At 53.8% G+C, this 26307-nt stretch overlaps 1 protein-coding gene across 3 annotated transcripts in view; it reads left to right on the top strand.

Annotated features, from left to right (window-relative positions):
* The first annotated feature begins 8433 nt into the window (after positions 1 to 8433).
* The window catches only part of STX1A (syntaxin 1A), a 70625-nt gene continuing 52751 nt past the window's right edge, over positions 8434 to 26307 (top strand). For all 3 annotated transcript variants that reach the window (XR_005956604.1, XM_041484890.1, XM_041484891.1), the window contains exons 1-3: positions 8434 to 8468; positions 23841 to 23918; positions 25030 to 25129. Coding sequence is in view for 2 of the 3 variants with exons in the window: in XM_041484890.1 (XP_041340824.1) it covers positions 8439 to 8468; positions 23841 to 23918; positions 25030 to 25129 (208 nt within the window). In the remaining variant the exon portion in view is untranslated. The remainder of the gene's footprint in view (positions 8469 to 23840; positions 23919 to 25029; positions 25130 to 26307) is intronic.

Below are 26307 nucleotides of genomic sequence, written 5' to 3' on the forward strand. Positions count from 1 at the left end.
CCTTAAGACTGATTCATTCCTAGAGAGAGAGAGCTCTCTGCCACATGTAATATAAGAAATTAAAGCAAAGGAAGACAGATGGAGAACTGGACAAAAGGATTACATTCTGCATTTTCTTGTGTGCCTATAAGGTCTGGCTCTGCAGTGGTGAGCAGGAAGTTTCTTTGTTCAGGAGCACAATTGAAAACACACCTTCCCCTTAGTTCACCACAGAGCTTTGGGGGTTGGAAGGTTTGCAGACAGTGAGAGCAGTTGATAACATTTGCACAGCAGCTGAACTTTGAACTGTTCAAGCTGTTCATTTGAGGTTGATATTTGTTGGGGGTTCATTGTTGCATCTCTGATTGCAGAACACTGTGGTGCTTCCTGGGAAAGCTTGTGTTTACCCACGCTTTACCCAGTTTCTTCTGTTATTTTCTCATTTTTCCCCCTGTTTTTATTTCTGTCTCAAGTTCAGAGGAACATAGCTCCCTGCAGACTGACAGTGCTGTGCTGGTTTGTGCACGAGTCACATTTCCATGTGTTTTCTGTTCCAAACAAAGGATGGGAAGAGAAATCTCAAGCTCAGACCATGCAGGTTTGAATATGTCTGTGAATTTAGGATTCAGAGGCAGGATATGAAATATGAATTGGCCATCCTTTTCCTCTGCACATTCCTCCTTCACAAGGAGCAAGAGATTCGTGGTCGCAGCCATGTGTGTGGTTATTGGAACATCCCCCTATTCCCTGGTGCTCCATTGTTTTCCTCACTCCCTTCTTGCCATTTTGAGGTTGTCCCAGTCTTCAATGAGAAAACAAACTCCAAAAAGCAGCCAGCAACTCTCAGAGTTTGTTCTTCCTTGACCTTTGCTGTAATTCCTAGATCTGTCTGGCAGCCTGAATGTATCTGGCAATTGCAATTATAAGTGGACTTTTGTTCACCTTCCTTGCCTGTTGCCCCTCATTTTGATGGAGGAGGCTACCAGGATGTGTTGGATGATGCTGGCCTGTGCAGCAGAGCTGTGTCCTTGGCCTGGAGCTGGGTCACATGCCTGGTGCTGATGTGACCACTCTGGAGGTACCACGTGTGGTGCTGGAGCAGCAGAACTGATCTCTGTGTTCTGTCATGGTCTGTAATGACTGACCCAGAAGAAAAAGCATTCAGTTAGTATGTAGTATTTGTTATCTCTTTATTTTAATAATTATTCACGTTGTGGCTTTGTGTGTTTATCACACTCTTCGGGTGTTTTTGTGGTGCTTATCACCAATAGCTGAACTGCATTTCTTTGAAATGCTTCTCAGGATGGAGTTAAAAGGTTACAAGAATAATTTTGTATCAATAAAGTAACTAAACACCTTTATAATCAAGATGATGCCAATGGCAGATCCTGTTAGAGTGGAATTTTCTGATGACGTCAGGTTCCTGGCTCATTGACCAGTTGTTACGGCAGGATTTATTGTCCTGAGTGTGAGATGCACTAAGATGTACATAATTATATCATTTTGCTACTTAGAACTCTGGATAGAGAAACTTGAGAGGAAAATTTTAAAATTAAAAATCACTAGAACCAAGCAAGCAATTTTTCCAAAGTAAGAGACTGTTTACAGTTCTTCACTGTCGTGCTTGCAGCCTCCTTGGCCTGGCAGAATAAAGTGGTGCTGGTAAAAGCTGGTTTGAAGAGACCCCTCAGCAAATGCTCTTTGAATTTGCACTTTTGTAAATTAAACTGGCAAATTTTTATACACATGTACACATGTGAAAATGATCTTTTAGTCACAACTGGCATTTGTGCTTTGAGCCTGCCAAGGAATCTGGCTTGGAGGGGAAGTGTGTGCAGCTGGAACTGAAGGCATGAGGAGGCCACTGGTGGAAGTGTCCCTACAGTTCTCACCGGAGGGGTGTCCATAGAGGGAAACTCAGCAGGAGAAGGGAGAGGAAGGACTGTTGGGGGTGCACAAGAACTTGCTGCAGATTCTTGGGGGTCCCAGAGTGGGTCTAGCAGTGAGACTTGGGGTCTGTGCATGGCTGGCAGCCCCCCAGCTCTGGCTACACCAGCTGCAGCAGCGTAGCTGGTTTCTCTGGGGCTTTGTCTGCTTCTTCCTTTGTGCAGACTGGAGCTATGATGGGTTCTTGAGAGCCAACTGAACTTCCAGCTCTGGAATGGGCATGTGTCCAAGGCTGAATCCAGCTGCCTCACCCGAGCTTTGGGCAGGAGTCAGCCCAAAGGCCCTCAGGGCCTTCCAGGGTTGAATTGAAAGAGCTGTGCAAACAAAAGGGAATGGCAGGAATGATAGCTTGGTGGAGGAAAAGGATGTGGGCAGTTGACAGAGCCTGGATGATGCAAATCAACATCCATTAGAGATTCCAGTGTAAATGTAACAGAAAAAAAATTCCTAGAGATGAGTCATTCACATGATTGGAACAGCTTCCACCAAAGTCAGACTGCAGGAATGGGTTCTGGTCTCAGTGGAGAAGGTTTGGGCTGTGATAACTCCAAACTGGGGACTTGCCAGGAAATCTCAAATGGTGCATTAGCTTGGCCCTATGCCAGGGCTGGGGATGTGCACCAGGAGATGCATCCTTCCTTTGAGAAGGATGCTGGGATGTAGGGATATGCACCAGGGGGGCGTTTGAGAAGGACACTGGAATGTGCACAAGGAGGAATGTTGCAGAAGGCTGTTGGGATGTGCACCAGGAGGGGATTTTGGGGAGGTCACTGGAATGTGCACCAGGGGGGGTGCTTGGGAAGGACCCTGGGGTGTGCATCTAGAGGGATGTTTGGGAAGGATTGTGGGAATGTGCACCAGGACAGGTATTTGGGAAGGATGTTGGGATGTGCACCAAGACAGGGGGTTTGGGATGTGGGGAGCTGCCAGCTCTGGGCAGGAGGAGCTGCAGCAGGACCATGTGCTGCAGAGATCTGTCCTGCCCCTGGCTGGTCTGTCGGGAGGGGAGGAGTACTTTATTTGCACCACAGGGTTTAAGTGGTCATTATTAAACCCCTACTGGAGGTTGATTGTTGGATCAATATGTTTTAATTTTAGCCACGGGGTTGGAGTAGCAGAGGAAGGCTTCCAGCAGCAAAGGGAAGTTCTGGGCTGGTTTGCCTCTCACCCTCTGCTGCTGTTTTTATTAATGCTCACCGTTCTCCCAAGGTGCAGCCCACGTTCTCTGCAGTTAATGCCAATATTTCAATGCATGGCAGAGTAAAGCTGACCTGAGCAAAATCCCACTTCATTGGATCAGTCAAGAAATAAATGTCCATGTGCCCTGTTCCTGCACTGAAATGATTGCTTTGGTTTGATTGAATATCCCTCACTGCTTTGGCTTGAGCAGGTTTTTAAGTGAACCTTAGTGCCGTGCAGGCTGGAGATGCTTCCCTTTCTCTCTCATCTGTCAAAATCATTTTCTAGAGTAACACAGAATATCAGAAAGGACTGACAGAATCAGACATCTCTATAATTTATTCACAAGTTCTTGTACTAAAAATCATCTGACTTTCACAACAGTTGGCAGGATTTCTACAATGCGTGAAAGTGAAACTTGTCTTGGAGGTGTGTGATTCCAGGTTGCTTCAAGCTTTCCAGATCTGAGAATGAGAGAATCAGCTTTTGGGAAGGTGGGGAAGGTGAGTTTCCCATGGCTTAATGTGACCTTAGAAATCCAGAAAGGTCAGGCTGACTGTCAAGGTATAATGCATGAATTTCTTCAGGCAGCGTAACAGATGACAGACGCTCATCTGTGAAAAACCTGAGAAATGTTTTTCAACTTGTTTCTTACATAAAGACAGAGAATACAGATCATCCCTATCACATGTTTTCTTTTTAATGTAGGAAATTTTCCTGTGCAGGGCACTGGCAGTGGCAGCTTGCACCTGAGTGTGTTGTCAGGCTGCTGCTGGAGGCATGAGGAGGTGGAGGGAGCCTGTGATTCCTTTTAGGTGGTTCTTGTTTCTCTGTGGGTTTCCTGTCCCACTCTGCCACTCCCTGGGAAATCTTGTTCCCTCTGCTCGTGTTCTTGTGAGTGCCATGATGCTCTTTCAGCTCTGGAAATGGGATCGGGAATGAGAGATGAGAGAAGCTGTAGACAAGGGAATGTCCACTTTTCCTACTGCTGCTGGAAATACTGAGCCCTTATAATGTCTGATTTTTTCTACCACAGATGTGTTCAAAAGGCTGAATTGCCTCTCCTTCTCCTTGGTCACCTCTATTTTCCTTTGTTTACCTTCTGTGCCATTTTGACTTTTTCAGCCACTGCACATGCTCTTCCCAATTTTCCACCCCCCATCCAGTGCCTTTTCTGAGTGTCCTGCCTCAGCTTCTCCAAGTCATAGCACAGTTCCCCTTCTTCCCAATGTCATCTCCCTGTTTGCGAGAGGGGACAGGAGTCCTGTCCCTGGAAAGACCATGGGGCAGCATCTTCCCATCCTTGGACACATGGGATTGCAGCCTGTGCTAGCTGTCCAAAAGCAGCTTTTAATGTCTGTTGGCATGGAGACAAGCATTTGGAGCAATTGCCACTGACATACCTGCATCCCTTGAGCAGGGAGAGGGAGCCTCCAGCTGGATCCACTTGCAACTATGGTCATACAGACCTTCCCCTGTGCTGCTCCTGCCCTCCCTGGCATCTCCCTGTGGGTGTTGAGTGGGATGAGGGGTGAGTCTCCCTTGCAGGGAGGTGGTGTGGAGTGGCCCATCCACCTCATCCTTTCCTTGCCTCTGAGATCCTGTCTCCTGTGCCACAGGACTTGGCCTGTGTTCTTGGCACGGAGATGCCTCCCTGGCTCCCTCAGCACTCTGCTCTGTGACTCTGGTCTGTTCCTCCATGAACAGCCTTCTGTCCCATTCCTTGACAAATAGCTTCCAGCAGCTCTTCCAGGATCTCTGTCTCGTCCCTCCAAAGTGAGTAGTGTCCCTGAAGTAACAGTAGTGACTGAAAATGAATGAATTAGCAGCTTCAGGTGGTTTCTGATCTGCAGCCAAGCTGCAGCTCAGGGCTGCACTCTGGATTTCCATCACGTTTTCATTGTCAGCCTCACTCTGAGCCCAGCACTTGCTTTTCTCTGTGGTTCTGTTGAGGATTTATTCTGCACCCCCTTGTGCGTGTCTGAACTCTTCCATTGGCAGTTGTGGTTCTGTCTCTCCTGATAGAGGCAAGTCTGAAAATGACAGGATTGATCTTGGATCTGCTGCAGCTGCACCAGCCATCCTCTGCAGCCTCTGCTCAAAACACCTCTAATTCGTCATGTGTCTTTGGTTTCTGTGCTGCATTTTGGGCTGCCTAAACACCTGAAAGTCCATCCATACGCTGAGTGCTGCAGGCACAGGCACTGTTCCAGCAAGCTGTGCCTCTGGCTCCCTGGATTTGCAATCCTCTGTTGCTTGTAGCACAAGTGAGGAGCTGTGTGACGCTCTCCATGAGCCCCTGCATGACCAGGACTCTTGGCAGACCGATCACCCCACAGCTGTGTCTCAAGTCTTTGGGTCAGATCCTGCCACACAGAAGAGCTCTGAAGTGGGTGGTGGCAGCCAGCACAGAGGGGACCTGCAGGCCTTCTTGGAGGTGGGAAGCTGTGGGGTCTGGAAGTGGAAAATGCTGTTGTGTAGCAGGTCGAGAAGTTTTCAAAGTGGGCATGTTGGCTTCCATAGCACTCTGCAGAGCTCAGAAGAGGAGGATAATGTTCATTCATGAGCCTCTTGATGAGATCAAATCTGGCTGAAAAGGTCCTTCACATAGAGGTGGTCCTGCCCAAGGTCTGGGGTGGAGGAGGCTGTGGACCTGTCCTGCTCTGGTAGCCCGGTGTTAGTGCCAGAGACCTGCCCAGCGTGCTGAGCTGTGGCAGTTTGGAGAGAGCCAAGTGTGGGACCACAGCAGTGGCACAAAGGGACAGGCAGGATGAGCTGCCAGCCTTAGCTCCAGTATGCGAAGGTGCTTCAGTTTGGCAAGAGCTAAAAGCATGGTTGGACTCATCCCCAGTCTCAGGTGAGGCAGCCAGAGCACGGTGTCCTGGCTCTGTGGAGTGACAAGGACAGAACTGTGTCTAGAGCATTCATCCTTCTCACCTGCCTTGCAGAAGGCTGAGCTTGGAAAGCATGTGACACAAGGAGCCAGAGCACGGAGAGTGTGGGACATGTGGAACCATCTTGGGAACAGCCTCTTCCCTCCACAGGGTGCTGAGAGGTATTAGAGGAGATGAAACCTCATGGTGGGTGCTGGAGGGCTGCTCTGACACCAGACAAGGTCTGTTCCTTGCAGTATGATGATGGCTTTGTACATCCTTCCGTGAGTGAGACCATCCCTGGCACTGGAGTGATTCACAGCAACAAGGTCTGTGTCCCCCTCACTGGGGGGGAGTGAGCCCCTGCCCTGATAAGTTGCAGTAAATAAGTGCAGCACCAACAGGAGAAATGCTGTGCCACCACCTGAGCTGTGCCACCAGCCCCCGGTGACATCGCACCTAAACTGTGCCCAGTGCTTAAGTTCCACCAATGAGACATCTCAGCACAATGGGATCCTGCTCCTGCACTCCCAGCTGAGATGCCCACGGGTGTCCCTTGACATCAGGGTTCTTTAAAGGCACCTGGATGGTGGTGGCCAAAAATCCCGTTCCTGTTCCACTTCTTGGAACAAGGAGCTGGTTTTCAAGCTAATAGATGTATTGGTGAGAGCAGGAGTTTCAAACCTCTGGGAGGGAGACTGGCCCTTCCCCTGCAGGAAGCCTTGACCCTGATGGTCCCAGCTCTCCGGGAAAGCCCAAGGGCACAGAGTTTAGTATGGGATGTTTTAGAGAGGAAGCAGAGATGGTAAAGGGATGGATACGGGTAATTAGGGGAAGAACACACATGGGATAATATGGGAATATTGGGGTGGCCTTGGTGTAATCCGGTGGTGCTGTCCCAGGGGGATGAGCTCTTCCGGAGGAGCGGGAAGGGAGCCCGAACCCCCTCTCTGGTCCCGCCCCGGGGGTCCCGAGGGTCCCGGGGGTGCCGGGGTACCGGAGACCGACTCCGCAGGTTCTGGCTGCAGCCGCCAGGGGGCGCCGCGCCCCAGAGGTGCGCTCGGAGCCCGGGCCGGGTTCACCCCTGGGGGAAGGAGGGGCAGCGCGGGGGGAGCGGGAAACCGGGGCTCTGCGGGGAAAACGGGGCTCTGCGGGGAAAACGGGGCTGTGCAGGGGGTGCAGGGTAGACGGGGCAGTGCGGGATAAACGGGTCAAACGGGGCTGTGCAGGAGGAGCGGGGTAAGCGGGGCTGTGCGGGATAAACGGGGCTGTGCGGGGGGAGTGGGGTTCTGTGGGCGAGCGGGGCTGTGCGGGACAGTGCGGGGTGAGTGAGGTAGAGTGGAGCTGTGCGGGGCTCGGGGGGCCGAGCATGGCATGTGGGACTGCGCAGTGAGCGGGGCTGGGAGAGGTGAGCGCGGTGAGTGGGGTGGTGAGTGGGGCTGGACGCAGGGTGAGCCGCGTTGGGTCTGGCCGTAACACCCGCGAGGGAGACCCCCAGCCCTGCGCACCCCAGGGATGCTGGACACTGTCGGACTGCGGGAACTGCGACCCGTGGCCCCGCGGCTGGATGCAATGGCCCCAGGACCTGCAGGAACCTGCAGGGCTCGGCTGTGGGAGATGCCGCTCCTTCTTAGCCCTGGCAGCGTGGAGGGAGAGGGATGTCTCTCCGACACTGCCAGTTTCCCCAAAAGTGGCAAACTGGCAGCATCTGTCTGAGCCCTGCTGGCACTTCTGTGCTCCCTGCGGGCCTGGTTTTGAGGTCCTAAGGGTAGATCCCCCTTGTCCCCAGGCTGGGGATCAGAGCCAGCCCATCCTGTTGGTGCCACCAAACCTCGCTGTTTGCAGGACGCCCAGCACCACTGCCACCGCCCCAGGGACACCCAGGGGTGGCTCTTGGGGCTGCCCTGCTGTGCATCCCTCCACACCCTTTAGAGCACTGTAATGTGGTGTCCCACAGGTATGACCTCCCCAGGTGTGATCTCTCCTGATGTTATTCCCAGATGTGACTTCCTCCTGTGGCCTCCCTAAGTATGACGCCCCCAGGTGTGACGTCCCTTGGGTGTGACCCGCAGCTGCGACCTTCTCGCGTGGACCCCTCCCAGTGAGACCCCTTCCCGTAGATGAGACGCCCCCACGTGTGAGGTCCCCCGGGTGTGACCCGCAGCTGTGACACCTCATTTTCCCCCGGGCGCGCCCCCCCCGCCCCCGGTGACATCCCCTTGTAGCTGTGACCTTCCCAGCTGTGCCATCCCCTCCTCCGGTCGCGTCCCCGCGATGTGAGACCCCGCGTGCCGCCTCCCCGCAGTCCGACTCCGAGCTGTGAGTGTCCCCGTGCCAGTGTCCCCACCGCCATGGTAGGGTCCCCCCGGTGTCCCCCCGCCCCTCTCCGCAGCGCTCCACGCATGCTCCGCGCCCGCCCCTCCCCGCGCTCTGGCCGTTCCCAGCGGCAGCGGGGCAAGGATGAAGGACCGGACCGGGGAGCTGCGCGCTGTGAGTGCGGGGCGCAGCCGGGGATGCGGGGGATGCGGGCAGCCCTCTGCCCCATCGGGGACCGCCCGAAGCCGTCTGGGCCCCCCTCCCTGGGCAGGGGCCGCCCTGCCCTGAACGGCGGCGGTGAGGGGGTTGGGCGGGGGCTGGGAGCAGGTGATGAGCCCCCCGGCCATCGCCAGGATGTCGGGATTAGAGTGGGGGGTCCCCCGGGCTGCGCCGTCCGCACGCCGCGGACCGCTGCGGTTCTGCCCGGCCCCGGGCGGTGCGAGCGGCGATCTGCGCGGTACCGGGGCCGCGGCGGCGGAGCGGCATCGCCGCTGGGAGGAGCGGATACGGACGTGTATGTGTACGGTGCGGGCGGGGGCTGCCCGCGGGCGGCGGGGTCGTGCCGTGCTCGCCGGGACCGTGCCGTGGCCGCCCCGCTCCGCTCCCCTCCCGTTTTGCGTGCTCATCCTCCGGCGCAGCCGCTGCGGCGGGCCCGGGGGGCGCCTGCGGCCGCTGCACCGCGGTGACCCCAGCGCCGTGACCCCGCTTGTCGGGCAGGCCTCGGGCTTGGTGTGCGGCCGTAGCCGGTCCCGTGTCCCGCGGACAGGGGGCCCCGAGCCCCCCGCGGTCCCGGAGCGCGGGCGGGGGCAGGCGGCGGCGGCTGCGCGCATGGAGCATCGGTGGAAGGAGGCTCCGGTGCCCCGCTGCCCATGGCCGGGCCCCCTGTGGCACCCTCGGGGCCGCCGTGCTGCTGCTGCCCACGCGTGGGGCCGAGCCCTGGGGACAGCGCCAGCGGCCGGAGGGGCAGAGCCCGAAATCCCGGGGTGCTGCTCCAGCCCCCGCCCCGTACCACCCCCTGGTCCTCCCTGCAGTGCTTTTTCTTGTTTGGTCTTTTCCTCCCCTTTTTTTTGGTAGATTTTTTTTTTTTTTTTAATTACTTCACGGTTGGCGCTGCAGAACCTGGGATTGCAGGAGGGTCTGTGCCTTGGCGAGGACTCTGCCATAGAGCTCGGGGCAGTGGGGACCACTGTGGTGTCCAGTCTGGTCGGGCATCAGAGCTGCCACCAGCATCACTTGGCTGGGAGTTTGGTTTGGTCTGAAAAACACCAGGAGGATGGGGCTGGGGTGATGCCAGCGAGGGGCTGAGGGGGTGGCTGTCGGGGATGGTGGGCAGCTGCTGGGGTGATTGGGCACCTCTGAATGCCCAGGGCTCACTGAATGTGCCCAGGGGTGGCTGTGGATTCTGGGAGAGGAAGAGGCTCCCCCAAGAGCTGCCTCCCCACTCTGCCTGGAAAACACCCAAACATGGGGCTCTGTCTCCACCACCAGCACAGGCTGTGAAATGGGATTGGAAAGCAGGCTTTTTAATAATAATAGTAAAAAGAAGCCTCATGAATGTCCTTTTGGCAGCCGTTTCTGGCTGAGAAGTGATGCCATGGAGTATTTTAAAATTTCTCTGTTCCTTTAAATACGCCTTAAGAAAAATAAAATGTGTTTTCGCCTCACTCCCGCTGCTGCTCCTTATTCATCAGCCTCATGCTGAGGATGCAGCATTCTTCCCGGGGACTCCTGGGGATGGAGGAATGCTTTTGAGCATCCAGTTGCCCCGAATATGAGTGGGTGCCCTCTGGCAGGACTGCAGTGAGTGAGGCAGCATGCATTTACACCCTTGGTGCTGGCAGACACCAGGGAGGAGCGAGGTGCTGCAGTGGACAGAGTCAGGAGGTTTGAACTTGTATCCTCTCTGCTGCCTCATTAATAGCCTGGGTTGCTTCTTCCCATGTTAATACAGTGTTTAAATTCTGCCAGGGAGGATAAAAAGGAAGGATTAATAAAAAAAGAGCTGGCATTGTTGGAGAAGAGGAGGGGATGCAGGGCGGTCACTGCTCTACAGAACAGGAGCTTCATGTCTTAACGGGATTTTTTAAATGGTACTTGAAATTCAAAATGCTAATCCCAGCTCTTTTCTGAACCTCGGCTCTGGTTTGGATCAGACTTGCTGGAGCTTATTTAGTGCCCTTGTGGGAGTAGTGCCCCCAGGTTTGCTCTGGACCAGGGATAGGGAATTTAACTTACAGATAAAACGTGTCCTCTTTTTGTGGAGGAGAGCTGCTGAGGATGGGCTGATGCCTTGGATGGGGCCGAGCAGAGCTTTGTTTGCAGCTGCTTCTGCAGGTGCAGGTGTCGCAGCTGTGGCTATCAGTGGTGTTTCCTGCCCACCTGGAGTGGGTCTGGAGCTGGTCCCGTTCCCCAGCACCCCCAAAAGCAACCCTGATGAGGTGGTGTGTACATGCAGGATTGTGAGAGTCCTGTGGTGCTCCATCGTGCCATAGAGCTGACAGCTCAGTTTGAGTGAGGCATTGGGATTTCCAGGATGTGACACAGGTCCAAATGGTAAAATAATTATGAATGTTGTTTGGAGAGTGGGAGGAAGTGAGGGAGATGTGCCAGTGTTATGGGATCACAGAGTGGTTTAGGTTGGAAGGAACCATCCAGTTCCAGCCCCCAGCCATGGGCAGGGCCCGTTTTTTGGGGTGCGCTTTCCCCCAGTGCCCGTTGTTCATCTCCACAGCTGTTTTTGTGTGCATTTCTCCAGTGATGTTTGTGTGTTTGTGCCGTGCCACTGCCCTCCCCAGCTGGCTGAATCCCCACTCCTGACAGCCAAGTCCCTGCTCCCAGCGCTGCCTCCTGCCAGTGGGAGTAGTGGGAGATGGGAGTTAAAAATAAAAGGAGAGAGGAAGTGAGGAGGGCTCCAGGTCCGCTCTGTGGATGCGCCCTCTCCCCTCCTGTGGCACTGAAATCTGCAGCAGTGCCCCAGGACTCACAGCCCGACCTCGCTCCATCCCTTCCTCTTAATTCCATTCTGTTCCTACCAGGCTTTCTCTCCTGGGGGCACAAATGTGAAGTCGAGCACAGTTGCTGTTTGCAGAGGTCAGGTCTTGTGTGTCTCCATCTTTTCCAGAACCCCCCGGCTGCAGAAGTCCCTACAGACCTTGCAGATGAATATATTCACTTGTTTAGAGGCCATCTTCCTTTCCCTTTTTAACCCTCTTCGTTGCCATAAGTGCCTTCGAGCTCTTGTGTTCATCCAGAAGGGTCACAGTAAATAATTCAGCTGTCCTGTGTCCCTCCCATCGGGAGTGGGGCTGTCACATGGCTGTGCCCGCAGCTCCGCCTGCTCTGCCTCAGCTTGCCGGGCTTTAGCATTACTGAAATGCTGGATTTTTGGGGGTGGGGAGGAGCAGAGCTGCCGTGGCAGGTCAGACATCATGGCTGCCCTTGGAGCATTCCTGATCCCACAAGCACTGCGGCAGGGAAGCTGCTCTGCCTGCTCCCTTGGGGTCCTGGAGCAGGAGGGGTGAGGTGCTGGTGAGTCTTCACTGCTGGGTCTGCGAGCTGGGCAAGGAGGAAGGTGACAGGAGTGATGCAGATGAGCCCTACATGCTCCTGTGTGGGATATTCTTGTGTTCCCACATGTTCTTGTGTGGGATATTCTCGTGTTCCCACATGTTCTTGTGTGGGATGTTCTTGTGTTCCCCAGCAGCTGAGGGGTCCTGGGTGTCCCTCTGTCACAGGGACACTGTTCACAGCAGTGGGTGCACATTATGGTAGGGCAAGCCAAAAGCTGGGAAAACCCTTTTCTGTGCTTTAAACATGGCTGCAGGCAAAGCCCAGGCTCTAGGTCAGCTCTGGGTGGTGTGTCGTGTCCCCAGCCTGGGAGGGACCTGGTGGGGTGATGGACAGGGTTTGAGGGACAGACAGAGCTCAGAGGGACACTGAGCCCCAGGGCCCCTTGGTATGTGTTGGGGAGCTTCAGGTCTGGTGCGTAGGGGTTTGGTGGTCACTGAAGTCAACTGAAATACAGGAATACTCTTGACCCACTGAGACCTGGTGCCAGTCTGGGCACCAGAGAGTGACAAGAGTGATAATAAGTGCAGCCAGGTATGTCAGCTGTGCACTGGGTGTCTGAGAGGATGGAGCCAAAAGGGTTCAGTCTCATCCCCGTTGTTTTAATCCAAGTGTCTTTGTGTGTGAGCTGCTCGGAAGCTGTACAAATGTTTGTTTTGCCATGTATCTCCCCATTAACGAGATTTCTCAGGAAATATGCAAAATTATCACTACAGGCAGAACATGTACAGTAAGGCTCATTAAGCTAAGTACTGTGATAAATTGCTTCTTCCAGAAAATTATGTATATTAGCAAAAAGGAGGAGAGTGAGCCCAGGTGGAAGGCCAGGAAGACAGAGTGTGTGGCATTGTTGTGGCTCCAGGTGACCTGAGCACACCTGCCTCAGGGGAGTGTCCTTGCACCTTGGGATGATCCTGCAGGAGATGTGGGAAGGGGAGGGCAAGCAGAGGACAGCACGGGAAATGGAGATGGAGCAGTGCTGTGTCAGGACCAGACCAGGCACAAAGCCAAAGAGGCTCTTTGCTTAGGAAAAACATGGAACGAGGCAACTGTGGAAGCACAAGGAGTAGAAAGTTTTGCTGAACTGAAAGAATGGGAGAGGGCAGGGGTGTCACAAGCTGCTTGCACCTCTGCACTTCTGCCTGTGCCCCTGCCTGCAGTGGCCAGAACCAGGGCTGGTGTTGGGAATGTGGGCACTGCTTTTGCCCCCCAAATCAGGGAGCAGACTTATGGCTGTGAACAGGGAACAGGCTGGGGCATGTGGTGTGTCATGGGCTCATGGAGTGGTTTGGCTTGAAAAGGACCTTGAAAGTCCACGAGATTCCAACACCCCTGCCATGGGCAGGAACACGTTTGACTAGACCAGATTGCTCTGAGCCTTCTTCCAGTCTGACCTTGAACACTTCCAGGGATGGGGCTGACACAGCAGACAGACTTCAGGGTGCTCAGGTCCTGCATGAGAGATGTTCTGAAACATCTTTCACCCTTTTTCAGTGGTACTCTGAGAATTGTCCGCAGTGATGCAGCAGCTCTCCCCTTGCAGGAGGGTCTCTTCCTCCATCACCTTTGCAGGAATGATGGAAGTAGTGAGTGGAGCCCAGGACATCTGCTGGCCAAAAGCCTGGGGACATCCAGAGGAGAAAAGGAAGTCCTTCTGCTCCAGCAGCCTGGAGAGCTCAGGCTCAAGAAAAGATTCCCCTCAGTTGCCAAGGAACCTTCAAAGAGCCATATCATCATCCAAGCCTATTGCCATGGGTTGGGACGTCTTCCACTAGACCAGCTCCTGACTTGTAGAATTCCAAATCTCCTGCCCAAATTGTGTTCATTTGCTCCTAGGCCAGCATGTTCTTTCTACGGGAGAAGGTTCCTCCTCCCTGCTGCCTCCTCCTCCTCAGGCATCCACAGGCACCTCAGGATACACCCCAGCACAGGGGACAGATCTGCCTGTGCAGCATCAAAATTAGCTGCAGGGTGGGACTGAACTTTCTGTTAAAAGTGCATTTTTCCAGATTCTAGTGAATGCTTGCAGGCCCAGGTTTCTTTCTGTGGGAAATAACTAAAAATGGAGTTTTCTGCTCACTGTTCTGTGAATTTTCAGGAGAGTGCTGCCACTGTGGCCACTTCCATGCTGCTGTACTTCTGCAGATGTGTGCTGCAGGTTTTGCAGTATGAGCTCTGCCTTTTCCCTGCCATTGCTGGTCTTCCATCAGGTTCTCTCAGACTTTGGGTTTGTGTATGAAATGACTGTTTTGGTTTTCCAGAGGACCTTTGCCTTTTGGGAGGATCAGTGTCTCACCTGGATGGCACTGAGGTTCTTTAATAGGGTCTAGGGAAGAGCACCAGAGAAATGCCATTGAGTTTTCATGACCATGTGAGCAACCTGGTCTGGTGGGAGGGGTCCCTGTCCAGGCAGGGGCTTGGACTGGAGCATCCTTGAAGGTCCATTCCAAATCAGTGTTCCATGAGTGCCTGTTTGTAGGTGAGCTGATTTGCAGGATAACCATTGTGTGGACTGTGTTCACAGCCATGGGACTTGTGGTGCTGCCCGTGTCACCTTCTCTGCCTGAGACTTTCCTTCTTTTTTCTCTGACAGTTTACTAGGCTGCAGTGTCACTAATGGGCATCACCAGGGCTTGGTGACGTTGGCAGACACCAAAGCAGGGTGATGATCCCAGCAGAGACCTCTCTGAGGGCTGACCCTGGAATGGAGGGACAGAAGGGATGAGTGCTGTGGCTGCAGGTCCTTCTGCTGCCATGGGAAGCTCTGGTCTGCACAGGACCTTTAACCATGATGATGCCACTTAGTGGAGGATGTTAAAAATTTAATTTCAGATTATTTAAGTCTGTTTTTAACCAAATCATTCTTCAGCCATGACTGTAAATTTATAAAGTACTGGCTGTAAAGTACAGATGCTTTTCCAGTAGGTGATAGTGCTGTCCATATTTCAGAGCTACAGGAGGAGGTCATCATTGCCCTCTCCAGGACTGGTGGCAGCTCTGGCACCTCTGGCACTTGCTCTTCAGAGTTAAGGAGAATTTTACCTGTTTGTTTTTAAAACTGAGCTTAAGAGTGATCACGGTTCTGATGAAAGGCTTGGACTTTGTGCCAAGGGCTAGGAATTATTTTGCAGGAATGCAAGCAAACACCTAAGGACAAAACTCTTGGAAATCAAGTTCTTCCTTGCACTGCTAGTGTTGGAAATTGGAAACACCACCTGACTCATGCAGATGTTGCTGAGTGCTGAAGTCATCTGTGCCTTGGACTTTTATTCGTAAAAAAATTGTTAATGGGAAGGTGTGGGCTGGTTTTGGTGAATATTAGAATTACAGAATTGCTTAGGTTGGAAAACCCCTCTATGATCCAGCCGTTTCCCTAGCACTGCCAAGGCCAGCACTAACCCCAAGTGCCACAACCACACATCTGTTAGATCCCTTCAGGGATGGTGACTCCACCACTGCCCTGCACAGCCTGTGCCTTGGCATCTGGGCTGGACAGCCCTTTCCATGGAGAAATTTTCCCCAATATCCAATTAAATTTGTGCTGGCACAACTTGAGGGCATTTCCTCTTGTCCTGTCCCTTGTTCTCTGGGAGCAGAGCCTGACCCCCACCTGGTTCCACCCGCCTGTCAGGGCGTTGTAGACAGTGAGGCCCCCCCTGAGCCTCCTTTTCTCCAGACTGAGCCCCCTAGCTCCCTTAGCTGCTCCTGGTGCTCCAGACCCTTCCCCAGCTCCATTCCTTTTCCTGGACATACTCCAGCATCTCCATGACACTCTTGTTGTGAGGGGCCCAGAACTGACCCCAAGACTGTGGTGCCTGAGCAGTGTCCAGCGCAGGGGCACAATCCCTTCCCTGGTCCTGCTGGACACTTTATTTCTGATACAGGCCAAGTGCCACTGGCCTCTTGCCCACCGGGGCTTGTGTTCAGCTACTGCTGGCCAGCACCCCAAGGCCTTTCCCAGCTTTCCAGTGACTCTGCCCTCAGCCTGGAGCATTCCATGGGGTTGTTGTTACCCTAGTGCAGGACCTGGCACTTGGCCTCAATGGATGTCACAGAATTGGCCTTGGCCCATAGATTCAGCCTATCCAGATCCCTCTGCAGATCCCCCCAGCAGGTCACCATCTCACCCAACTTGGTGTCTTCTGCTGAGGGTGCCCTCAATCCCCTTGTCCATGTCATAGATAAAGCTGTTAGACAGGAGTGGCCCCAGCACTGATCCCTGGAGAGCAGCACTGGTGGCAGGCGGCCAGCTGGATTTACTGCTGGAATAGGACACGGCTGAGTTTGGGGCCTGTGGGCCATGGAATGGCCAATTCATCGTGGTGCACTGTATGGTCTGCAGAAAGGGCTGGGGCTGAGACCACAGGTAGTTTAAGGCATGGTTTTGGGTGGTTCAGCTCTGCAGGGCTGTCTCCTGGGAGCACACCCTCTGGCTGGCCTTATCCTCAGCCTTGGCACCACCTCCCTGGAAACCTTCAGGAACAGGACTTCAGCCCTGCATGAAGGGCTTTTTTTGGCTGCTGCAGATGCCTAAAGCAAACCCTGAAGTGTAGGAAGGTCAGGGTGATGCCTCAGGTTTAGATTTTGTGTTTTTCAGATTCTGTGCTGCTTTAGTGTGTGGGTCTGGGCTTCATATGAGGGGATGGTGAGCTCTCTGCACAGAGTAGGGAGACAAAACAATTCCTGCTCTAGCTGGGGACCAAGGACAAATGATCCAAATCTCAGCCCCAACAGCACAAACAACGTGGAATGAAGAGAGAAAAACAGGAAGGATGGGACTTCATGGGCTGGAGCTGTAATTGGACAATTAACTCCAATATGCAGATAGAGCAAAACTTAGAAAAGTGAGAGACTCTGTAAGCGGTCGTGCATTTTGGATCACCTGGGGTGCAGCCCTGGCTGGGCTCTTGTGCTGCTCAAGCTGGATCCATTGAGACCTCTTGATAAATCCCTACTTTATTCTTTGGCTCATCTAGTCTCTGTTCTCGGTCAGCCCTCACAAGGCATGAAGGGCAGCCCCAGGGCGAGGGACTGGTTTGGTGGGTGGGAGATCCCTGCGTGCCCTGCACCTTGTCCAGGTGAGGCTGTGCTGAGCTGCCCTTGTGCTGCCAAGCACTGCAGAGCCAGGCTGGGATGTTTCTGGGCATCTCTGCGTTCTCTGCGTGTCCTTTGGGCTCTGTGAGATGGCTGAGATGGCAGTGCTGCTCGCTGCTCAGTTGTTGTGACCTTGTCCTTCCTTGCACAGCTGCATGCTGGAATGAGCTGCCCTGGGAGCTCTGGTGTCAGCAGCAGTGCCCTGGCTTGGGGATTTGGATATAGGGAACAAGGTGACTGCTGTTGGGTGTCGGACCCCCGTGTGCCACTCCGTGTGGGGACGCGATCCTAGACGTGACCCACGCCTGCTCAGAGGGAGCCCTGGGAGCAGCCCGTGCATCCTGCCGTGTCCTGTCGTGGTACAAAAAGAACATAATTTTGCAAAGCAAGTCAAGCCCAGATGGCTGGGATCTCTTCAGCTGGGCAGAGCAGCACGGAGGTGTTCATAAACACAAACAAACAGATGCAGCCTGGGAGTGAAGCCGTGGAGCAGCCCCCTCATCTCAGGGATATGAGGCCTTTCTTTGCTTACTGAGTGGTCCCTAAAAGGCGATGGCAGCTGGTGTGGCTTTTCCTTTCCCTTGTGCTTTTGTGAGGCTTGCCTTGTCTCTGTAGGGTGGGAGGCAGCGTGGCCTGGGCCCGCAGCCCCGGGGTGCTGGAGGCAGGCCCGGGCTCGCTGTGTTTGGACACAGGTGCTTCCCAGGAAAATGTGCCAGCAGGGCTCGCTTGAGGGATGGGTCTGGGTTCAGGTGTGCCCAGCAGGGGCTCAGCCTGGTGTTCCTCTGCAGCCCTGACAGGAGAGGACAGGAACTTGGGGCTGCCTGTGGCCATGCTGAGGTGACAGACCTGGTTGTGCCCCTCACAGCCCACCCTGCCAGCTTTGCTGTTCGGAGGAGAGCAAGCATCAAGTCTTTTCAGGTTCTGTGCTCCTTTGCCTCTTTCAGAAAGTGCTTGGGGAGGGAATGGGGTGGGTTGGAATGAATTTATTAGCATGTGCTGGTTACAAAACCTCAAAATAGAGCCGGGATGCTCCGGGGCTCTGGATGTCTTCCCATCTGCTACTCCTTTTTGTCAGGGACGGTGTCACAGTTTGCCTCTGCCTCCATTTGGGATTTTGGCCCTTGTGGAGGGCACTTTGAAGCCGGTGAGGCTCCAAAAGCTGCTGGAGGAGCTCTGACTGCCCTGCCCTCCCCATCCAGCTCCTGCTGCTCAGTGGCACTGAAGAGGCAGCAGCTCCCAGAGCCATCCCAGCTGCCAGGACAGTGTCCACATGGTGCCACTGCTTGGCCTCTGGTGGACTGCAGAAATAAGAACCTTGCAAAAGAAGGGTTATCCTCATCTACCCTGTGTGGGGAAAAGCCTGGAAGCCCTGGGTCCCTGGTGCTGCCTGACAGGGCCTTGAGGCAGAAGTGGGGGGGCACTGGGAGGATGCTGTGCCTGGCACTGTGAGTTCCCAGGCTGGAGAATTGTTTGCTGCTTGTGCTGAGCAGCACCTGCAGGTAGTTTTGACTGAGACAGGAGCTTTCCATGTGACTTTGGAAACCCGGGATGCTCACAGTTGGGATGCATGAAGCCAAAACACTGTTGTGTTTCCTTTTGAAACACGTTTCTTTTTTTTATTTTTCTTTTTTTTATTCTTTATTTTTTTTTTATTTTTTAGTTTGTTGTTTTAAAGTTTTGGCCTCATTCCTGCTTTTGTACTAGAATTAATAATGGGGGGACACCTGAAGCTTGGGGTGGAGCAGTGAGGGCCAGAGTGGAGGGAGATGCTGGGAGCAGCTGATCCATCAGTGCCCTGCATGCCGTGAGCTGTTCTCCCTGGCATCCCCTCTGGCTCCAGTCCGAGTCACCCATTAGTGGATGTGGCTGCTCTTACTGGCCCAGGGCTGGGGGTGGTGGGGTGGGATGATCTCCCTGACACGGGGGTGAGAGACAGGGTGGCACTGAGGGTGTTTCCAGTGACGTGGGTTGGACAGATGGTGCCCTTCTCCAGCCCGGAGTGACAAGTGACATGTGCCCTCCTGACCAGCAGGCTCCATCTGTGTAATTTCCTCTTCATGGGGCTTCTGGCTGGGCTCTGTGCCACTCCCCCTGTCCAGTGCCTGCCCTAAATAACATCTCTCTGCCTGTCCATCAGCCTCTGTGCTCCCAGGAGTGGTGTACCCTCAAGCATGAGTGCCTCTGGCAGGGCTGTGTGTGGCTCTGGCAGAAATCCCCTCCGTGGGTGGTAGGTCCCCTTCCTGCAGGATTCCTGGGTATGGCAGGGTCCAGTGGGCAGCACAGGTAGGACCAGGCAGGGATGTGGCATCCTTTGTGCAATGAGGCAGGCCTGTTTTGGATGTGGAAGGGGCAAGCAAGAGGTGACAATAACATCTTGGCAGGTACCCTGCTCTCCTGCTGCTCTTCCTCTGCTGCCAGTCCCTGGCCTTCCTGGTTTCTGTGCAAGTCTTCATTTAAAATTAGCAGTGGGAATACTCTGCTCACAGGCTTCAGAAAGGGGCTCAGAATTCTGGCAAATTGAGATCCTGCTAGAATGATGGCAAAAAATGCTGGATAGGCTTGTGGGGAGGTTGTGTTGAAGGTGTGTTTTTCTGTACAGGGCTGCAGGGTCTGACTGGTGCTTCCCATCCAGTTCCACCCCCTGCCAAGGGCTGGGACACCTCTCACTAGTCCAGGTTGCTCCAAGCCCTGTCCATCCTGGCCTTGGACACTTCCAGGGATCCAGAGGCAGCCACAGCTGCGGACATCCCACCCTCAGGGACCAACATTTCTTCCCCATGTCCAGCCTGACTCCACTCTCAGTTCAACACCTCTGTCCTGTGCTGGGACCCCAGAGCTGGAGGCAGCTCCAGGGTGTGTCGGAGCAGAGGGGGAACATCCCCTCCCTCCCTGCTGCCCTCACTGCTGAGGGTGAGCCCAGGAGACGTTTGTCTTTCTGTGCTGCCAGTGCCCATGGCTAGGTCAAGTCTTGTTTGTCACCCAGCAGGATCCCCTGATCCATCCTCACAGGGGGCTCTCAGCCCCCTTTCCTTTGTCTCTTTGCTGGAGATGACTGTCCTGTCGGGTGCATGGTGAGGTGGCAGGAGCTGCAGGCAGGACAGGTGTCCCTCCATCTGTGGGGCTGCTGTGGATGTCCTTGTCCCTGATGTGGGGAGGCTTAACAGAGTGGGGGAGGAAAGATCCCCTGACCTGGGAACGCATCCAGGGTGGTGTTTGCATTGGCAGGTGCATCTTCCATCACTCACAGCGTTGTCCCCAGGATCTGTTGGCATTATCCAGGATCCTGGGGGTGTAGGTGGGGGTCTGTGTTGTTATTGCCCGTCCAATGGGCTCTTGGTGCCGCCCACCAAAGTGTGTGATGCTTCAAAGCTGTTGATGCTTAAAATCAAGCACCAACCTAGCAGGCACGTGTGATGTGTAAAGTGGAATGTGAACATGGGTGGTACTTGTGTCTCTGTAGCAAAGCTCTGTCAACACATTCCTAGCTTTAGGACATGGTTCTTTGTGACCTCCTCGATGGTGAGCCCTCCTGCCATGTGCTGGGGGAGTGCTTGGGATGCTCTGGGAGCAATGGAGCAGATGTGGGCATTGCTCTGGAAGCAGTTGTTGACCCCAGGTGGACCTGAGCTTACAGCCAGGCTGAAGGAATGGCATTGGGGTTGGGACAGTGACAGCTGTCACCATGCTAAGGTGGTATGGAGCAAGGCTGGAGCAGTGATGACACAGGACAGGAGGAGGGACTGGGCTGTCTGGTGGCACTGGCATGCAGGGAGGATTTAAAAGAGCCTGTGGCCAAATCCTGCCCTTGGCTCCAGGGAGGTGTGGGAGGTGTTGGATGTGGTCACGTATCCAGCTCTGCCCCAAGCCTGAGCTGTGCTCTGGGTCTCAGTGCTGGTCTGTGACTGCTGGAGGGAATGGGAGAGGTGGGGTGCACCTGCTGTGAGCAAACTGCAGAATTTTGGAAGCAAAATGCTTTAGGGAAGAAGCTGGCCTTGCCTGATGCAGAAGGCAGTGCCTGCTGCAGGGACTGTGCAGCCCCAGCTTGTCCCAGCACACAGGCAGCCAGTGGCACCAGGACAGTGACTGTCCCCTGGGCTGGGCACTGCTGAGGCAGCTCAAATCATGGGGTCAGTTTTGGGCCCCTCGAAAAGGAAGACATTGAGGGGCTGGAGCATGTCCAGAGAAGGGAACAGAGCTGGGGAAGGGTCTGGAGGACCAGGAGGGGCTGAGGGAACTGGGGTGGCTCAGCCTGGAGAAAAGGAGGCTCAGGGGGAACCTTCTTAACTCTCTACAACTCCCTGACAGGAGGGTGCAGCCAGGTGTGGGTCACTCTTTTCCCAGGTTATCAAGTGACAGGACAAGTGGAAATGGCCTCGAGTTGCTCCAGGGAAGGTTTTGGTTGGATATTGGGCAAAATGTCTTCATGGAAGGGGTTGTCAAACCCAGGAACGGCTGTGCAGGGCAGCGGTGGAGTCACCATCACTGGAGGGATTTAAATGTACCAACCCATCCCCAGGATGGCAGCTTTGGCCATGCCCCAGCCTCATGGTACCAGCAGCTCCTGTCCTGAGTGGCTGTGCCACAGATGGGCACAATTTCAGACTTTAGGGCACAGTTTTCTGTGCCCATGGAGTGGTGGGTAGGAGCAGCACCATGCCTGCTCTTCCTTGTCAGGGTGAGATTTTCACCAGAACTGTGGGAGCTCTTGATCACAAAGGCTCTGGATAACCATGAATGGGATAACTGTGTGGGAGTGAGTTACCTGTTGTAGTAAGGTAGAAAAATTATAAAGAAAGGCTTAATAAAATCAAGCCTTCTCTCCTAAAATCAGTGGCTGGCCTTGTCAGGCTAGCCCTTTTCAAGTTCCCATGTGAGAGCAATCCTGGTGCAAGCAGTTCATTAACATAACAATCTATTCACGGGTGAAAGACAACTTGCACATGTATAAATTTGTTTTTACACTGTTAGATAGAAAAATGAAAACTGTCTCTCACGAACAGCTGTCCCTGCAGTATGCACTGAGAGTTTGAATTTCCAATCAATACAGAATAACCACTTGTTACTAACCAATAAAGTAATTAACAAGAAAGCTACTAACCAATTGGAGTCATCCACGAGGTCTGTACAACTGTATAAGAATGAGTTATGTGAATAAAGAATGGCCTTTTTCCACCATGAAGAAAATGGAATCCCACATGATTTATTCAATTACCCAGGCAAGAAGTGCCACAAGTGGTGGCAAAGCTGAAAGCTGAGGTCTCCAGAGGATACCACCCAAGTCAGTCACTGTAGGGTGGAAAGACAATTTTAGGGGGTAGGATAGATATTTCATCTGACTTATTTCAATGTAAGAGGGCTCTCTCTGGAGACTGTGTGGCTACCTCTCTGCAGAGTGCAGAGGGGCCATGGGGTGATGTGTAACTGTCTGAAAAAACTGCAATCATCACGAGATGAGCAGAGGCAGTCCTGTCTTAAATCTCCATTCCACTGGCTTCTTCTCTCTTGTAAGGATGGAGTAAGAGGAAACTTTTCCAACCTGTTAATTTTCCATTTCCCTCCATCATGTAGCTGCTTTGGATAATAATCTTTTAAATGTCTCCTTATGTGCAGGACTGTAATTTTTCCTTCCCTTGAGAGCTTGCAGCCCCCGCCTTGCTGGGACAGGAGGTGTTTTCATCTCTGGTGACAATGACACACATGCTTCTGCAGACAAGGACAACCCCTCATTTGCCTGCTGTGACTTTACTAGTTCTGCTGTATTATCTGTTTGCTCCCACCTTTCCTGCACTCTGCTGCACTCCTTTTATTTTCCCATCACATCATCCCTTGTGTTTCCCATCACAGCTTCCTTTGTGCTTTCCCATGGCAGCATCCCTTCTATTTACCATCATGGCATCCCTTATGTTTTCATGACATGGCATTCCTCATGTTTTCCCATTGCAACATCTCACATTTCCTAGTGCAGCTTTCCTCGTGTTTTCCACTGCAGCTTCCCTCATGCTTTCCCGTGGCAGCATTCCTTGTGTTTCCTGTGACAGCATCCCTCATGTTTCCCATTACAGCATCCCTCGTGTTTTCCCATCACGGCATCGCCCATGCTTTCTCCTGTGGCAGCATTCCTTGAGTTTCCCATGGCAGCATCCCTCTTGCTTTCCCATCACAGCATTCCTTGTGCTTTCCCATGGCAGCATCTCTCATGTTTTCCCATCACAGCATCCTTCATGTTTTCCCATCACAGCATTCCTTGAGTTTCCCATGGCAGTATCCCTCGTGCTTTCCCATGGCAGTATCCCTCATGCTTTCCCAGTCCAACATCCCTTGTGTTTCCCATGGCATCATTCCTTGTGTTTCCTATCACGGCATTCCCTGTGTTTCCCATGGCAGTATCCCTCGTGTTTTCCCATGGCAGCATCCCTCGTACTTTCCCAGTCCAGCATCCCATTGTGACATGCCTCATGCTTTCCCATTGCAGCACCCTGGTGTTTCCCATGGTGGAATGTCTGGTGTTTCCCATTCCTGCTCCTTGCAGAGCTGGTGTGCTCACACAGGGCTGAGGGTACCCTGGAAGCTCCCACTCCTTGGATGTGGGGTGTCCTGAGCTGTGTCCCGTGCTCACTGCGGAGGTTGTGCCCTGGGGCACTGGCTGCCCCGGTGTTTTGGCCATCCCTCACTGCTGGATGTGTCTGTTCTCTGCTCTCCCAGAGTCCTGGGGTTTGGAGTGGCAGTGCCTGGGGTGTTCCACACTCTGGCTAGTGTTTGCCCCAGCTCCTTGGAGCAGGTTAGCACAGGAGAAGGGGAAGATTCCTCATGGGAGCTCTGAAATAGAGCCATGAACTCTGCAGGAAGCCCTCGTTGATGCCTCTCTCTCTCTCTCTGCTGTTGCAGGCCAAGGACAGTGATGACGACGATGAAGTCACCGTCAGTGTGGACCGGGATCGTTTCATGGATGAGTTCTTTGAGCAGGTGAGAGCTTTGTTCCTCCAGTGTGGCTTTGAAGCTGGTTCAGACCTTTCTGCTGGCACCAGGGCGGGGTGTGGACAGTCCAGGCTCCCTGCAGCCACTGGGATGGGGATGAAGGTCCTGCCCTGGCTGGTGCTGCTCAGCTGATGCTCAGGGTTGTGCTGAGTGCTGAACATCAGGAACCTGGCTTCCCTGCAGACCTGAGGCTGTGCTGCCCTGTGGATGTTTCCCTGCTCCCCTGCTCCTCCAGAACCCAGCGAGGCTGTTGCCCAGGGAAGCCTCACACACAGCTCTCAGGCCTTTCCCCAGAGCACCTCTGCAGAGCAGCAGTCTCTGCATGGGATTGATTTAATTTTGTGCCTCCCGTTCCCAAACAAGAGGTTGTCTTCTGGCATGTGGGTGGCTGTAAGATCTGCTTGCGGATTTTTAGCACACCCTTAGCATGGCATGTGTGTGGGGGGTGTTAAAAAGGATCTGTGCAGGCAATGGAGTGGGAACTGGGATAAATCTGATGTGCAGGTGGAGGAAGATGAGCAAAGGAGTGGTGTGAGCCGAAGGAGAAGACTGAGTTAGAGGGTGAGCAGCCTGGCAGGTGGAGAACACAGGAGAGGTTTCCCTTCTTGGGCGATGCTGGTGTCTTCCTGTAGCACAGAAGTGCAGGGAAAATGCCAGAATGGATCTTTTGGAAAATGTGGCCTCCCTGGAATGGGGGGTGGGTGAGGATCAAATTGGGCATTTCTGGAGCTTTTTAAGGAGCCAGGGGTCTGAGCCACTACCAGCCTGGCTTGTGCAGTCTCAGCAGTGCTCTGCCAGTGGCACAGAGTCTGGGAATCAATCTGCTGCTGATTTATATAAATCCCAGAAGTTTCTCAGTGTATCACAAAGAATACAGGACATACAGTCTGTATTACACTGCTGTGACTCAGAGCTGGCTGGTGGGATGGAGAAGTCTGATTCCACAGTGGTGTTATAGTTTCAAGCTGGAAAATATTTATCCAGGAGGTTGTTTGCTGTGGCTCAGACATGTCATGGTTGCTTTGGGTATAATAATCCCTTCACTTTCCAAGAGTCCAGGTCTGTCACAGACCACCTGTCTTCTTGTCTCTCTTCACAGGTGGAAGAAATTCGAGGCTTCATTGATAAAATTTCGGAGAATGTGGAAGAAGTGAAAAGGAAGCACAGCGCCATTCTGGCTTCCCCCAACCCTGATGAGAGTGAGTGAGCCGTGAGCCCCGTGGGTCCCGTGGGCACGTGGCTTCCCTGCTGGGCTGGCTGGGGCCAGGCACAGTCCCCTGGGTGTGCAGGTGGCCACGGCTGGGTGGTGAGGGAGGGCTGGGACTGGCCTGCTGAGTGGTGGCTTTAAGACCTGGAGAGGTGCTGAGAGTCCAGTGAGAGGGATTTCTGCAGGAATGGGGCAGTGTGGAGGCTGGGAACAGCAAGTGGCTGTTTTTGTGGTGGTTGGCTGTTGTCTTGCCCTGGGCTGCCAGGAAAATCCCAAAGAGTGGATAAAGCAGAACAGACCAAGTGTCACCTGCTTGGGCCCAGAAATATTACAGCTCCTCTTTGAGCCAGAGGTGGCAGCTGGAACCTTGCATCTCTGTCCTGGGGACAATTTGTTGCTGGCTGGTCAAAGAGTCTATCCCTTCCAGACCTCTTTCTTCACCAGCTTTTTCTTCCAGAGAAAAAGTTTGCTGCCAGGAGCTGGAGTTAGGGATTTGAGCACCCAAAGGGTGGCAACATTTGGGTGTCTGGGGGATCTGGCAGAGTTAGAACTGTGGAAACTGTGGTCCCCTGTTACCAGGGGAGCCAGAGGAGCTGCCTGTGGGGTGGTGAGGTCAGCAGAGGCTTTCCAGCTTCAGCCCAAAGCCCTTACTGTGGAATGGATGGATCTGAGGGCTGAGCTGTGTAGGGAGAGCAGGGCTGAGCTCTGCAGGATGGGGCTGGAGCCTGCCCAGGCTCACCTGCTGAGGGGCAGCCCTGGGGATGGGGCTGGAGCCTGCCCAGGCTCACCTGCTGAGGGGCAGCCCTGGAGCAGCTCTGCTGCCCCAGGCTCCACCTTCAGGGAGCATTGAGCCCAGTGGCTCCCCTTTGCCCACCTCCATCGTGATGCTGGTGTCACAGGGGTGTTGGATGCTGCAGGTCTGACCCTGCAGGATGGCTCCAGCCCACTGGCAGCCCTCATTCTGGCAAATTCTTCCATGGGCTGAACACTGCTTGTGCTCCCAGTGCTTAGAGGCTGGAAAGCTGGGATCAGATCTCTCTCTGCTCATCTACCCTCTTCCCATCCATTTCTCATTTGCCCTCTGCAATTCCCTGTCTGCTTGTGGAATTGTGCCTGGAGGTCCCAGGAGGGTGCCCACACACACCCTGCATCCAGCCCTATGTCAAATCA

Source organism: Pyrgilauda ruficollis, unplaced genomic scaffold, assembly GCF_017590135.1.
Source record: "Pyrgilauda ruficollis isolate IOZ18807 unplaced genomic scaffold, ASM1759013v1 scaffold69, whole genome shotgun sequence".
NCBI lineage: Eukaryota > Metazoa > Chordata > Aves > Passeriformes > Passeridae > Pyrgilauda > Pyrgilauda ruficollis.